At 35.4% G+C, this 13476-nt stretch overlaps 1 protein-coding gene across 1 annotated transcript in view; it reads left to right on the top strand.

The window, feature by feature from the left end:
• The window catches only part of LOC148649270 (uncharacterized), a 128362-nt gene that overhangs the window by 16452 nt on the left and 98434 nt on the right, over positions 1-13476 (top strand). Inside the window, exons 5-11 of the mRNA XM_088605690.1 lie at positions 991-1587; positions 2001-2606; positions 4021-4599; positions 6310-6888; positions 8327-8926; positions 10030-10273; positions 12791-13140. Of these exons, the coding sequence (XP_088461816.1) occupies positions 991-1587; positions 2001-2606; positions 4021-4599; positions 6310-6888; positions 8327-8926; positions 10030-10273; positions 12791-13140 (3555 nt within the window). The remainder of the gene's footprint in view (positions 1-990; positions 1588-2000; positions 2607-4020; positions 4600-6309; positions 6889-8326; positions 8927-10029; positions 10274-12790; positions 13141-13476) is intronic.

Genomic DNA, 13476 nt, shown 5'->3' on the forward strand with positions numbered 1-13476 from the left:
AGTGACAGTTTAAAGATTACAAAGGCCAATTTTAAATTTTGTTTTTGCCTTTGTAATGTAGTAGTAGTTTTTGTTTACAGTACAGAACTTACTACAAAGGTAATATTTCAAAGTAAAAGTTGAGACGGTATTGATATGAATTGTGTGCTAAATAGTCAAGTTCTCTAAAATGAGATTTTAGGAAGGGTTGGATGCAGAGAACATCAGTCCTTACTGAAATTCATAGTTTTTCATCTACCTTTCTTTTTTTTGCCCTAGTTTTGGTTACATGTTTCTTGACTTCATGTCCTATGTCAGTGTTGTGTTTGTACAGAGATAAATGTGTATATTTAGAACAATATTGCATAATTGAATTCATTCTGTATTAATGAAATTCTGATAGCGGTTATGTGTATTGGTATTATTTTGCAGAATCACAAAATAGCAATAGTTTCTTTAGCAAATTAGAAACTTAGAAAGCAATTATAAGGGCTTAAAAAGCAATTATTTAACTTTAGTTTTATCATTAATAGTATTTCAGAAATAAGTGAATGATATAGTCTTTTGCACATAAAGAATACAGTGGCAAACAGAAATCCTGCATTTGAATAAACAGTATTTCTCTGTTCCATTTACTGTAGTTAAATAAGTATTGTCTCTAATGTATTTTTTATGTTGTCTTTTTATTGTTTATGTGTAATGTCTATTCATTCTAGTAAAGACAAAGTGAAATGACTTCAGGCATATTATTCTCATTACAACTTGTTTTAGTGGGTGAAAAATATTTTTTATTATGGCTGTCCAAAATGAGCATTTTAATATGTATATATAAAATATATATATTTATATTTTATAATTATATAATATACTAGTGCATTTTAATTACACATGCGATTATGCTGTGACCATGGTATAAAATGTTAAACATTTTTAAACCTATAGTGATTTAATATTTGCCTACATAAATATTTGTTATATATATATAAATAAACTGTATTTTCCTTTTTGCAGCTTTGGTTGTTGAACCGAGGGACATTATTTTCCTGATAGATGGGACCCAGAATATGGGTGGCACCAACTTCATGGCGATCCGTGAATTTATTAAAAAGTTTGTTAGCACATTGCCAATCGGACCTGATAAGGTACAGATCGGTGTGGCCCAGTATGCCCAGAATGTTAAGTTAGAGTTTGATCTGAACACCCATGAAACCAAAGAATCAATGTTGAATGCACTGAACAGAATAAAAATAAGGGGAGGAAGGCAGGCAGTGAACATCGGAGCTGCGCTGGAATTCGTCAGAACCAGGATGTTTGTCCCAGAGAAGGGGAGCCGAGCCCAGGAAAGAGTGCCTCAGCTGCTGATGTTGTTCTCAGCTAAAGCATCGACCGATAGTTTTCTTAGTCAGGTGGAAGAACTTAAGAAAATGAGTGTTCTGACTGTGGCTGCTGGAGGCAAGAATGCTGATGAACAGGAACTGAAAAAGATTGCTTTTGATGAGAGCATGGTCTTTATTTATAAGGATTTCCGTGTGCTGTCTAGAAATCCAGAGAAGCTTGTTTCACCATTAACAACGCTATCTGGAGTTTTACCTGAGGAGACACCTACAGGTTTGTTGCCCAAGATTACTACTAATCTTTCCAGTCTACTAATCTGTATTGGTCTGTATAAAATGTATTGGCTGGTTTTGGAATAAATAACATACATGATGATCAAACTTAAAGTAGTTGACTTTATCCCAGCTTTTTTTAATGTTGTATGAAATTGAAGTGTGTCACTTTAATACTTAAATATTTGGGAATTTAATGTTATATATTGCTGGACTTTAAGGGATTTACATTATATAACCTCGGCAGTTTATTAATTCTAAGTATAAACCTAGGCTTCCTATTATTCTATAAATAGAAATAATCTGCTTCATTAAAAGTTTCTTAAAAGTTTTCTAAAAAAATACAGTATATAATCCTACAGTATGTGCTTTTCTACACTTCCAGCTTTTAAACTGTGTACTCCATCTCTACAGGTGTTATAGTAACCACAGTAGAAACCCTGAGAGTTGTTCGAGACATCGTCTTCCTTGTGGATGGGTCAAGCTATGTTGGAGACACCAACCTCCCATATGTGCGTGATTTCATCTCTGAAATAGTGAGAAGGCTTGATGTGCATCCAGAGAGAGTTAGAATTGGTTTGCTGCAGTTCAGCGATACTCCACAAACTGAGTTCTACTTGAACACCTATTCCACGCAACAAGAAGTCCTTGAAAGTATTGCTCGTCTCAGCCTGATTGGAGGAACATCTTTAAAAACTGGTGCAGCACTTGAATTCACCCTTAAAAATCACTTTCAGCCCACAGCTGGATCAAGGAAGAATCAAGGTGTTCAACAAGTCATAGTGCTTATTACTGGTGGTGTATCTCAAGATGAGGTAAAAAGTGTGGCTGACCTCTTAGCAGTCAACAACATACTGACCTATGCTGTGGGAGCAGAACGTGCAGACAGAGCCTTCCTGGAGACAGCTGCCTTTGTTCCTCAGTTGGCCTACTACGAGTACAGCTTTTCTGGACTACCGAATATTGTGTCACAGATTATGACTCCCCTGATTACAGTGGTTGGTGATGTGAGTGTTACAGGTGAGAACATTTTGTTTCATTTTCTTTCTTTTATTCATTTTTGTTTCTATTTCTAAGGCAATATTCAGGGCTATGCAGAAACAAATGCAAATTCTTATGTGAAAAAAAGAGGCCCAATTGTTTTCTGACAAATATGCAAGTTGAAACTGCATTGAAATTTGACATACAGTATAGTACATACCGTGATTGCTATCTTTTGAAATTTCTTTGCCTTTTAACTTTCTGTAGCACATACTGTATTTTAACACATATTTTAACTTCTTTCTTATTAAGTTATATACAGTACAAAGACATATAGACCAGTTTTGATTATTACATTATGAAGTATTTCTTATTTTAAGTGAAATATTACACTTACAAAATGGCTTCTATTCATGGATTATGAGGAATATTAATATCTGATATTAATATTTGTGATCAAAATAACAACCCAGGGGTTTGGTTTCTTATAGACTCATGTGTACATCGTCTTAGTTGTGCCTGTGTTGTTATGTAGCCCATACTCTTTGCCTTGAAATATTCATTTCATTTCCTTCATTTTCTATTCATTTTAAGACTTTAAAAATGTAGTTTTTTAAATATTCCCTTCTGAGCCATTAATAATAGCACTCATGTACCACCCACCAAAGCAAGGCCATTCCTTTTTAGATTATTTTAGCTCTTTCTTTCAATTTATTGCTTCATATTATAGAAATTAATAGTGTCTGTTCTTGTCAGAATTCCTCTCCTGGTTTGATTGTCTTCTCCTCAGTCTATATGTTAATTTGACATTTGCCATTAATGCTGACATACAGTACTCTATACTGAATCTTATTACTTCCACACGCAGTTAGTGGTGTGTGATTTGTAAGTGGGGTATCCCAGACAACAGGGCATGCATGATTTGGATATTACAGTAGCCATCCTTAATCCTCAGAATATTATGACATTCTGTAATCTTAATGTAATTAATGTATAAACAATCATACCATCTGATTTATGCATAGATTACCTAACCCCCTGTAGAATTTAGAGAATACCTGATTAATTTGCAGGGAAGTACTGATCAGCTTAAGCTTGGTTTTCTATTTTGTCAAACTGTCCAATACAATACCCTACTTGTTGATGTTTCATACATTAAATATCAAAGATTTAGTTTTCAAGGAAAAGATACAGTAAAATATATTCAGCTACCCTTTTTTAATCAGAATTCTGCTCTAAGGAGGTGTTTATTTAAACTGAGCTCTTAACAACTTAAATCAGCTCGTTATTGCAATCATGGGAGAATTTTAAAACTTCTCACATCTCTTTAGTTGTCCCCATTCTTAAGGTGTCAATATTCCTGGACAATGCCCAAGGGTAAATATAGAAAAACAAAAGTTTTTACACAAGGGTTTGTGTAATGTGTAATTGAAAATGTAACTTTTTTTTGCAGAAAAGAAAGATGTTGTGTTCCTGGTAGATGGCTCTGATGGCGCTGGAGCTGATTTCCCCTATATCCGAGATCTCATCTTAAAAGTCGTCAGTGCTCTTGACGTTGGAAGCGATAAAGTGCGGATTTCTGTGGTCCAGTACAGTGAGAAGCCAAAACCTGAATTCTACCTGAACTCGTACACCACGAAAGAGCAGGTTGTTGGTGCTGTTAATGCTCTCAGGCTAAGAGGTGGTCGGACTCTGAACACTGGTGCGGCTCTGACCTTTGTGCAAGAAACCATATTAACACCAGTTCATGGCAGCCGGATTTCAGAAAATGTTCCCCAGATTTTGATAGTTTTATCTACAGGACAATCTAGAGATAATGTTAGAGCCCCTGCTAGCTCCCTAAAGACAGCTGGAGTTGTGCCCTTTGGCATTGGAGTGAAGAATGCAGATCGCAGTCAGATAGAAGCAATTTCACACAATCCTTCCTTCACTTTCTTGGCTGCTGGCTTCAATGAACTCAACCAAATTCAAGAACGACTTTCATACTACGTCTCCCTCCCAAGAGAAAAACTAATTGACATTTTAAGCCAAGGTAAGTATAATTTTATTTGATAGATTTTGTGTTGAATCTAGTAGAAGCCTGAAAAAGACTGTTTTTCAGCAATGTTGGCAATCAGCTCCTAAAATGCAGCATTTGTCTTACAAGTCTTTTGTTTATCATACCTTATGTTATACAGAATTGAAAAGGGATGTTGTGTTTCTACTGGATGGCTCTGATGGCACTAAAAATGGATTCCCAGCAATACAGGAATTTGTTGAAAGAGTAGTGGAGAACCTCAATGTGGAGGAAAGCAAAGACCGAGTTGCTGTGATCCAGTACAGTAATTTTCCAGTAGTTAACTTCTATCTAAATTCATACTCAACAAAGGAGGATGTCATTAATACCATAAGACGTCTAAGCCATAAAGGAGGGAGACCCTTGAACACTGGGGCAGCTCTCCGGTTTGTTAGGGACCATGTCTTTACTGCTTCTGGTGGCAGCAGACATTTGGAGCGCATCCCCCAGATATTAATATTCCTGACAAGTGGAAGGTCCACAGATGATGTTAGAGGCCCTGCATCTGCTCTTAAAGGGCTTGGAGTTGTTCCATTTGGTATTGGTGTGAGCAATGCAGATCCACGTGAACTGGAAGTTATTGCCTACGCTCCCAATTATGTGTACCCGGTCCCCGAGTTGTCTGACCTTCAGTTAGTCCATCAGCAGCTTGTGTCCACAGTTAAAAGTGTTTCCAGAGGTACAGATGATACTGTGATCCCTGAAAGTCCCGAGGTTGTAGGTAAGGACTAAAGCATGGTTTTCAAGTCTTGAACAGTACAGTAATTATATACTATTCAAATGTATAATATTCATATGTACTGTAGTTACTTATACCAATGAATCACATACAGTAACAACAATGGCAACATTTTCTAAGATGTACAATGTTCTTCCTTTCAGGATGTTGGAATCCTAAATTTTGCTTTGCAGACTTTTCTCCTTTTAGCTTTTCAGATTAACTAATGTACAGTAGGCACCATGTACACTGTGTACACAAACATGTAAATGTTGTGTATATATATATGTGAGTATACATATACTATGTGTACATGTGTGTATATGCAGCATATATACAGTATATATGCATTTAAAATATTTTTCAATATAGAACAAACAACTGATTTACGAACTATTCTTCATCTCCATGGAATCTGTGACTGGATTCTTATACCTTTACATACAGTATGCATTCTGTTTTGATCTGTTTTGCCCTGCTTTGATCCTGGGATGTTTCTTTTCATCCATTTTTCCTCTGTGGATGACCTTTTGAGTCATCCACTTTTCTTTCCAAAGGATTGGGTTGTTTGTTCATCTAACACTTTTGTTTTCTTAATGCAACATTTTCTTAATGCAACAATGTTTGCTTGGTTCATTTCTCCACTTTGATACGCTTTACTTTTATTTTGAAATTAAGTGCAAAGTTGAATATCTCCTTGTAAGGAGACATGTAATTTCCTATATTTTGTTAGGAATCTTTTTATAGCTTAAAATATTATTAGCCAAATAGATATATAATGCAATATTGTAAAGTAAAGGAAAAGTCAGTATAAATGTGTGCAGTTTGACAATTACCATGCCAACAAGAGTCCCTTCTCCATTATAATTATCTTATGAATACTTTTAAATCTCCAAGTTTGAGCATGTTGAATTTTCCTGCCTGACATCCTGCTTCCTTTCTATTATGTATCCTAGTTGATACAGAAGGCTTTAAAAGAGATGTGGTGTTTCTTCTTGATGGTTCTGATGACTCTAGAAATGGATTGCCTGCAATCCGAGAATTTGTTCGAAGGATGGTGGAAAACCTTGACATTGAAGAGGATAAAGTCCGGGTTGCAGTTGTCCAGTATAGCAATGACCCGTCACCATATTTTTACCTAAAGACTCATAAAACCAAGAAAGCTGTTGTCTATGCAGTAAGAAGCCTGAGACATAAAGGGGGAAGACCCCTCAACACAGGGGCAGCTCTCCAGTTTGTTAAGGACAATGTCTTTACTCCTTCTGCTGGTAGCAGACGTCTTGAAGGTGTTCCTCAGATATTAATTCTCCTGACAGGGAAAAGCTCCCAAGATGATGTTAGGGGTGAAGCGGCTGCTTTGAAAAAACTTGGAGTTCTTTCTTTCGCCATTGGAATGAAAGATGCAAATGAAACTGAGCTGCAAACCATTTCATATTCTCCTAGTTTTCTTTTCAATCTTCCTTTCTTTGGTGAACTCTTATCCATTCAGCCACAGGTTTTGTCCTTCATTAAATCCAAATTGGAAACTGAATCTCCGACTACTGTGGGTAAGAAACCATGCATGGTTACCTTGATAAAAATAATAAAATGAAGGGATCTATTCACAGGTCTTTAAAGTTAGTGAAACTTTCATTCTTTTAAAGAAGAAAACAACAGTTAAGATTAGTTTCGTTATCTCATTTTGTATGGAAAATCAGAGCCTGACTTTTGCGAAAATGGATATTTTCTAGTATCCATAATCTTCTGTTAAATAAACAAAAAATAAGCCAGAGTGTTTATTGTTTTGTTTATCTAAATGGCTTCTTAGCCTAGTCTTTTTTGGCTATATATATGACTATCTCTTCTTTTCTGGTTCTTAAACTGTAATCATCACAGGTTTCTGTGGAGAATACTTTTGTGCACTATTGTGCTTTTTGCTCTTTCTTGAGCCAATGATTTCTGTATCATTGTGTGTTCTCTCTGCGTTCCCAGAACCTCTTATCACTAGAAGAATTTTGACTTCATTGGCTATTTCTTGCGTCTTTCACAATGAAGTCTGTTTTCAACTTACAGTATGTTTCACTTTGGGAATTTACTGCAGTGGTGACTAATGACATTTTATCCATTTCAACATTTTTAATATTTTATTTTTACGCATGAGAGTTGTTGTTTGTGGTTGGGTGTTATTGCATCAATATTGCCGATCACTTAATTTTCTTTGTGTTATGTATGATCATGTTCTATTATGAAGCTTTGATTCGGCAAATTACAGTATGTCTTCTTTTTGCACATTCAAAGATGTTTACTGAATTACAGATGAAGAAAATAATAGAAATAATTTATATCATTACCATTTAACCCTAGTTATATCAGATTACAAAAGAAAAATGAATGTATTTGTAAAAAGGTTAGATTTTGATTCTACTTTTTTGACTTGATGATTTCCTTTTGTTTCACTAACAAAGTGAATTTTAGTGCTTTGAACTATAGTGTACCACCATACTTAGACAAAAGTAGATAAAACAAATGTTCATGGAATCATGTGTGTATAAACACAAGTTCATTGATGTAATGTCATATACAAGATTTACTGCTGTTTATGTGAGTTAACAGACATGCCAGATTTATCAGTTTTCCAACAAAGATACCTATATAGTATTTGAGTTTTGGCCCAAAACATGACATGTATTTTACAGAGCAATGAATTTGTCACAACCTCACGTGTATGCGTATCTAATTTCCATATGATATATTATAGTTCAGATATTCATACACACAAACATGTTCTCTTAGAGTAATACAATACAATGAGTAGCATATCATTTAGGCTTACTAATGACTGAATAGTATAGTATTATTCAGTCTTTGCTGACCTCACACTAAATCATGCCTAAACAGCATATGCGAATGGCTTGTACTGTACGTCATTAGAAATTACTCACTGTGAATTAACCCAGTTTTGATTTCAGTATTATTAATTATATATCTGTTTAATGTGTGTCCTAGTTGAAGTAGACACAGCAGAAAGGGATGTCGTATTTCTGCTGGATGGTTCTGACGACACTAGAAATGGATTCCCAGCAATGCGCGACTTTGTTCAGAGAGTAGTGGAGAACCTCAGTGTGGAGGGAAACAAAGACAGAGTTGCTGTGATCCAGTACAGTAATGACGCAACAGCTAACTTCTATCTGAATACATATACGACAAAGGAGGATGTCATTAATACCATAAGAGGCCTGAGACACAAAGGAGGAAGACCGCTCAACACTGGGGCAGCTCTGCGGTTTGTTAAGGATAATGTGCTTACACCTTCTGCTGGTAGCAGACGTCTTGAAGGTGTTCCACAAATGTTGATCCTGATAAGTGGTGGAAGGTCCAGTGATGACATTCTAAGTTCAGTACTTGAGATAAAAGGTGCTGGAATTGTGCCCTTCAGTATTGGAATACGGAATGCTGACACACTTGAGCTACAGACAGTCTCTCACGTTCCTGATTTTGCTTTGTTTGTGTCTGACTTTGATGATCTGAAGAGTATTCAGAATCAATTTTTATCCATGATAAAAACAGTTTCTCCACAACAGAGGCCACAACAGCCAACAGTTATAGGTAAGCAAAAAGGTGGTTCAGGTTTTTTAGACTAAGGTTTAAGAATGAATAAAAATAAAATACTGTAGTCCAAGACTACATTTACATGTTATAGGTTCACATGAAATACACATACAATTGCATGTTCATTTAGCAACCTATTCCTTATTACTTATGTTGAATACTAAACTACTGTAAATTAAACAATGTTTTGAATAAGGAATCGCAGACAACATGAAATAGCTGTTTTTCTTCCTTAGCCAAATTTATTATTACTTTCTCCTTCAAGTCAGCCTACAGCCAAACCTTGTCAGAAATCACCTTATCTTACACACATTTGTACAAATTATAGTAAGGTAATTTGATTAAATTTATTACATTGTTTTTTTCTGATGTTAGTCTATAAATGTTGTCATTTTTAATTAATAATTTAAAATAATAGGGCATCATTAAATGTTAGTTCTATAAATACCTGCATATTGAATTAATATCAATTTATATAATTAAATAAATTGCTGCTGAATTCTCATTATTTTTCCTCAAAATCACAATGTAAGATAGTTCTAGGACATTCTTTGTCTACAATGTATAGTTTAGAATGCAAACATTTCTAACAAGTGACAAATCTAAATAACTGTGTTTTAGAAACAATAATGGTACAGTTTACAGCACATTCAGTTTCAAATATATACCTGACAGTGCTTATATTACTATATTCACATATTTTAAGTGAAAGCCACATATGTATTTAAAGGATGATCCAAACATTCCAGGCTTATTAATAAACCTGAAATCACAAATAAAGGAATTACTAATCCCTATACAATCCATTATTTGTAATAAACAGAAACAATTACTTCAGTAATTTACATGTCTAAAGTCACATTTTCAAAACATGCAATCTAATGCAGATTTTGTACAGAGAAATTCATTAATCTGTGTTAATGTGCTTCCTAGTTGAAACTGAAGTTGGACAAAGAGATGTTGTGTTTCTGCTGGATGGCTCTGATTACACTAGAAATGGATTCCCAGCAATGCAATGCACAGCAATCACTGTGAATTAACCCAGTTTTGATTTCAGTATTATTAATTATATATCTGTTTAATGTGTGTCCTAGTTGAAGTAGACACAGCAGAAAGGGATGTCGTATTTCTGCTGGATGGTTCTGACGACACTAGAAATGGATTCCCAGCAATGCGCGACTTTGTTCAGAGAGTGGTGGAGAAGTTCAATGTGGAGGAAGGCAAAGATCGAGTTGCTGTAGTCCAGTACAGTGACGATTCAGCAGCTAACTTCTATCTAAATACATACTCAACAAAGGAGGATGTCATTAATAGCGTGAAAGGCCTGAAACACAAAGGGGGAAGGCCACTGAACACTGGCGCAGCTCTTCAGTTTGTTGAAGACAGTGTGTTTGCTGCTTCTGCTGGTAGCAGACGTCTTGAAGGTGTTCCTCAGCTGTTAATTCTGCTGACTGGTGGGAGGTCCAGAGATGATGTGAGAAGTGCTGTAACAGTCATGAAAACAGCTGGAATTGTTTCTTTAGTGATTGGAACAAAGAATGCAGACACACTTGAGATACAAACAATTTCACACGAACCTCGTTATGCTTTCTCTATTCCCGATTTTCCTGACATTCCAAGCATTCAGCAGCACCTTTTGACAGCTATGGCCAGAGCTGCACAGTTGAAGTCCCCCGAATCGACAACAGTGATAGGTAAGGGAATGCTAACTTTAATATGAATGAACAGAACGAACAGACTGCCTAATTGCTAAAATGAGCCTTAAAACACTTTTCAAGATCACACTCACATATTTCAAGCATCAAATAATAAAGCAGAACACAGCTAAAGGGAGAGAAAATGTTTATATTGTACATTTTAGTAATTATGAGCCTTTTTTTGTATAGTATACAGGCAAGTATACTCATATTAGTTTCCTACTCCTGTGGCTTTTACTGTATATACTGTATACCACATTTATCATAGTGCATCTGCCATTTAACGTGCATAGTTGATTCCAAATTTATTTATAATTAATTTTTGCATTATACTGTACCTGAACAAATACTGAAACACCTTTAGTATGTGTTGATAAGTAAGTGAAAAACTGTAAGACTATCAGTACTGGATATTGCAAAAACAAATACAGTATGTCCAAAATAATTATCTTTTGTTAATATGCAATGTTCAACATTATTTGTTCCATGGAAATCATTTTATTAATTTTCCTATGGCTTTGATACTGCAAAGAAGGCACTATTCCCGTGTTACAAAGTTCAGGCCCTTCTCAATAGGGAATTTTGATCATTCCTTTATAAGGACATTTTGCTTCTCCTTCAGATTCAGTGGTTTGCGCTTGTGAAGAGCTTTCTTTTCATAGCACAACTGTTGTACTGAATTGGGGTCTGGAGATTATTATGGTCAAGCTTAAGCCTCATAGGAGCAGGAAATAGGAATACATTTCCTTAAACATTTGGGTATATATCCATTCCTCAATTCTAACAAGGGCACCAGCAAAATAGACCTGCTGCCATATTTGACAGAAGGGATGGCATTCTTTTTCCACATGCACATTACCTGTCTGTGTAAACTGTACTAGTGATGAGACTTCCCGAAAAGTAAGTTTGTTTTTCATCCATCTGCATCACTTGATGCCATTGGACCTGGAAGTCCATGAGTGTTTTCATTTTATGTTGCTGTAGAACTCTGCTGCAATTCATGAGATTAAGCTCAGATGGAAGTCTTTTTGTATCCTGATGATAACAGAGCTATTTTAAGACTTTTTTCCCTTGGGTCTTCCAAACTCTTCAGACTGCACTTTCAGTTAGTCTTTCCTCTTCCTGGTAGGATAGCAACCATCCCATTAGCATTGAACTTGTAGATAATGAATATTAGAATCAAATCTGGAACCTCTGCTTTTTTATTGCTGTTACCCATTTTGCTGCTGTGTAGCATCCTTAATTTCCCGATGGCAAACAAGCTGGAAAGCTCTATAAAATTATTTTGTGAAACTACCAAATGACTAAAAACCATTAAATTGTAATTTTTTTTAACATATTTTAGTGGGTGTAATTTCATTTGAACATTGTGTATTTAGAAAAATATGCTATCATTTTTGGGCTAATATGCATTGTGTCATCCATCACTGGTACTTATAGCATTTTTTTGCTTTATTATTTATGCAATATAGACTAAATGTAAACCTGCAGTACTTTATGTTTACTGAAACCAAATTTAATTTACAATATAATACAGTATATCCAGGAAACAAACAAATCTGGAGCCACCTGTAGGTACCATTAGTTTTGATGCTGTTGTCCTTGTTAAACAAGTCAGATATTATAGGTATTAATTGGAAATAAGGTGCATAATATAACAAAAAGTTGCACAATCTATTCTAGAAAATGCGATTGGTCATTTAAATTTAACTTAAAGCACAATTATTACAAATTATTGTTTTGTTGATGGAGCAAAATCTTTACAAAAGAATGAATCTGACATACAGTAGCTTAATGCATTTCATAATAACACTTTTGACATGTAAAGGAGAATAGCATTGCTTGTAATACCTTTTTCAATGTAAAAACTTTCTATAGCTAGATCTAATAACACCTTTTACGTGTCCTTTGTGCCTGAAACAGACACTAGAAAAAGGGACATTGTGTTCCTCTTGGATGGTTCTGATGACTCCAGGAGCGGATTCCCAGCAATGCGCGACTTTGTCCGTAGAGTAGTGGAAAAACTTGATGTGGAGGAAAGCAGAGATCGTGTGGCTGTGATCCAGTACAGTAATGACGCAGCAGCTAACTTCTATCTGAATACATATTCTACAAAGGATGATGTCATTAATACCATAAGAGGCCTGAGACAGAAAGGAGGAAGACCCCTCAACACTGGGGCAGCTCTGCAGTTTGTTAAGGATAATGTGTTTACACCTTCTGCTGGTAGCAGACATCTTGAAGGTGTTCCTCAGATGTTAATTCTGTTGACTGGGGGAAGATCCAGAGATGATATAAGAGGACCAGTAACTGCGTTGAAAGGAATCGGGGTTATCCCATTGGGTATAGGCACAGGAAGTGCTGATACTCTTGAACTACAAACAATATCCTATGAGCCTAGTTATGCATTATCCATTCCTGATTTAAATGATCTTCCAACTATTGAGCAGCAGCTTTTATCCCTGGCAAAAAGTGTCCTACAACGAAAAGAAACAGAATCAACTCTGGTTTTAGGTAAGAAAACATGAACTGCTGTCTAGGCAGTTATTCTCATCTACATTACAGGAACAATTGTCCAAGCTGCGAGGAGTACTAAGTTTTGGCTTCCGTTTTCTTCTTTCATTTATATTAGTGGGAAGATGTGAAGTTAAAATGTTTTATTTGGTTCTAGAAACTGAACAGCTCTTTAAATTTGATCAGGAGAATGAGAGTAATTGCTTAAAAGAGTAAGGTTCAAATACAAAATTTATTTAGAAGTTAAATACAGTACATTAATCAAACTAATCTCATCTGATTTGTACATATTTTAAAACATACTTTTAATGTCTTCTATGATCTAGTGACATATAG

The sequence above is a fragment of the Lepisosteus platostomus genome, chromosome 14, assembly GCF_059453375.1.
Source record: "Lepisosteus platostomus isolate fLepPlt1 chromosome 14, fLepPlt1.hap1, whole genome shotgun sequence".
NCBI classification, from domain to species: Eukaryota; Metazoa; Chordata; class Actinopteri; order Semionotiformes; family Lepisosteidae; genus Lepisosteus; species Lepisosteus platostomus.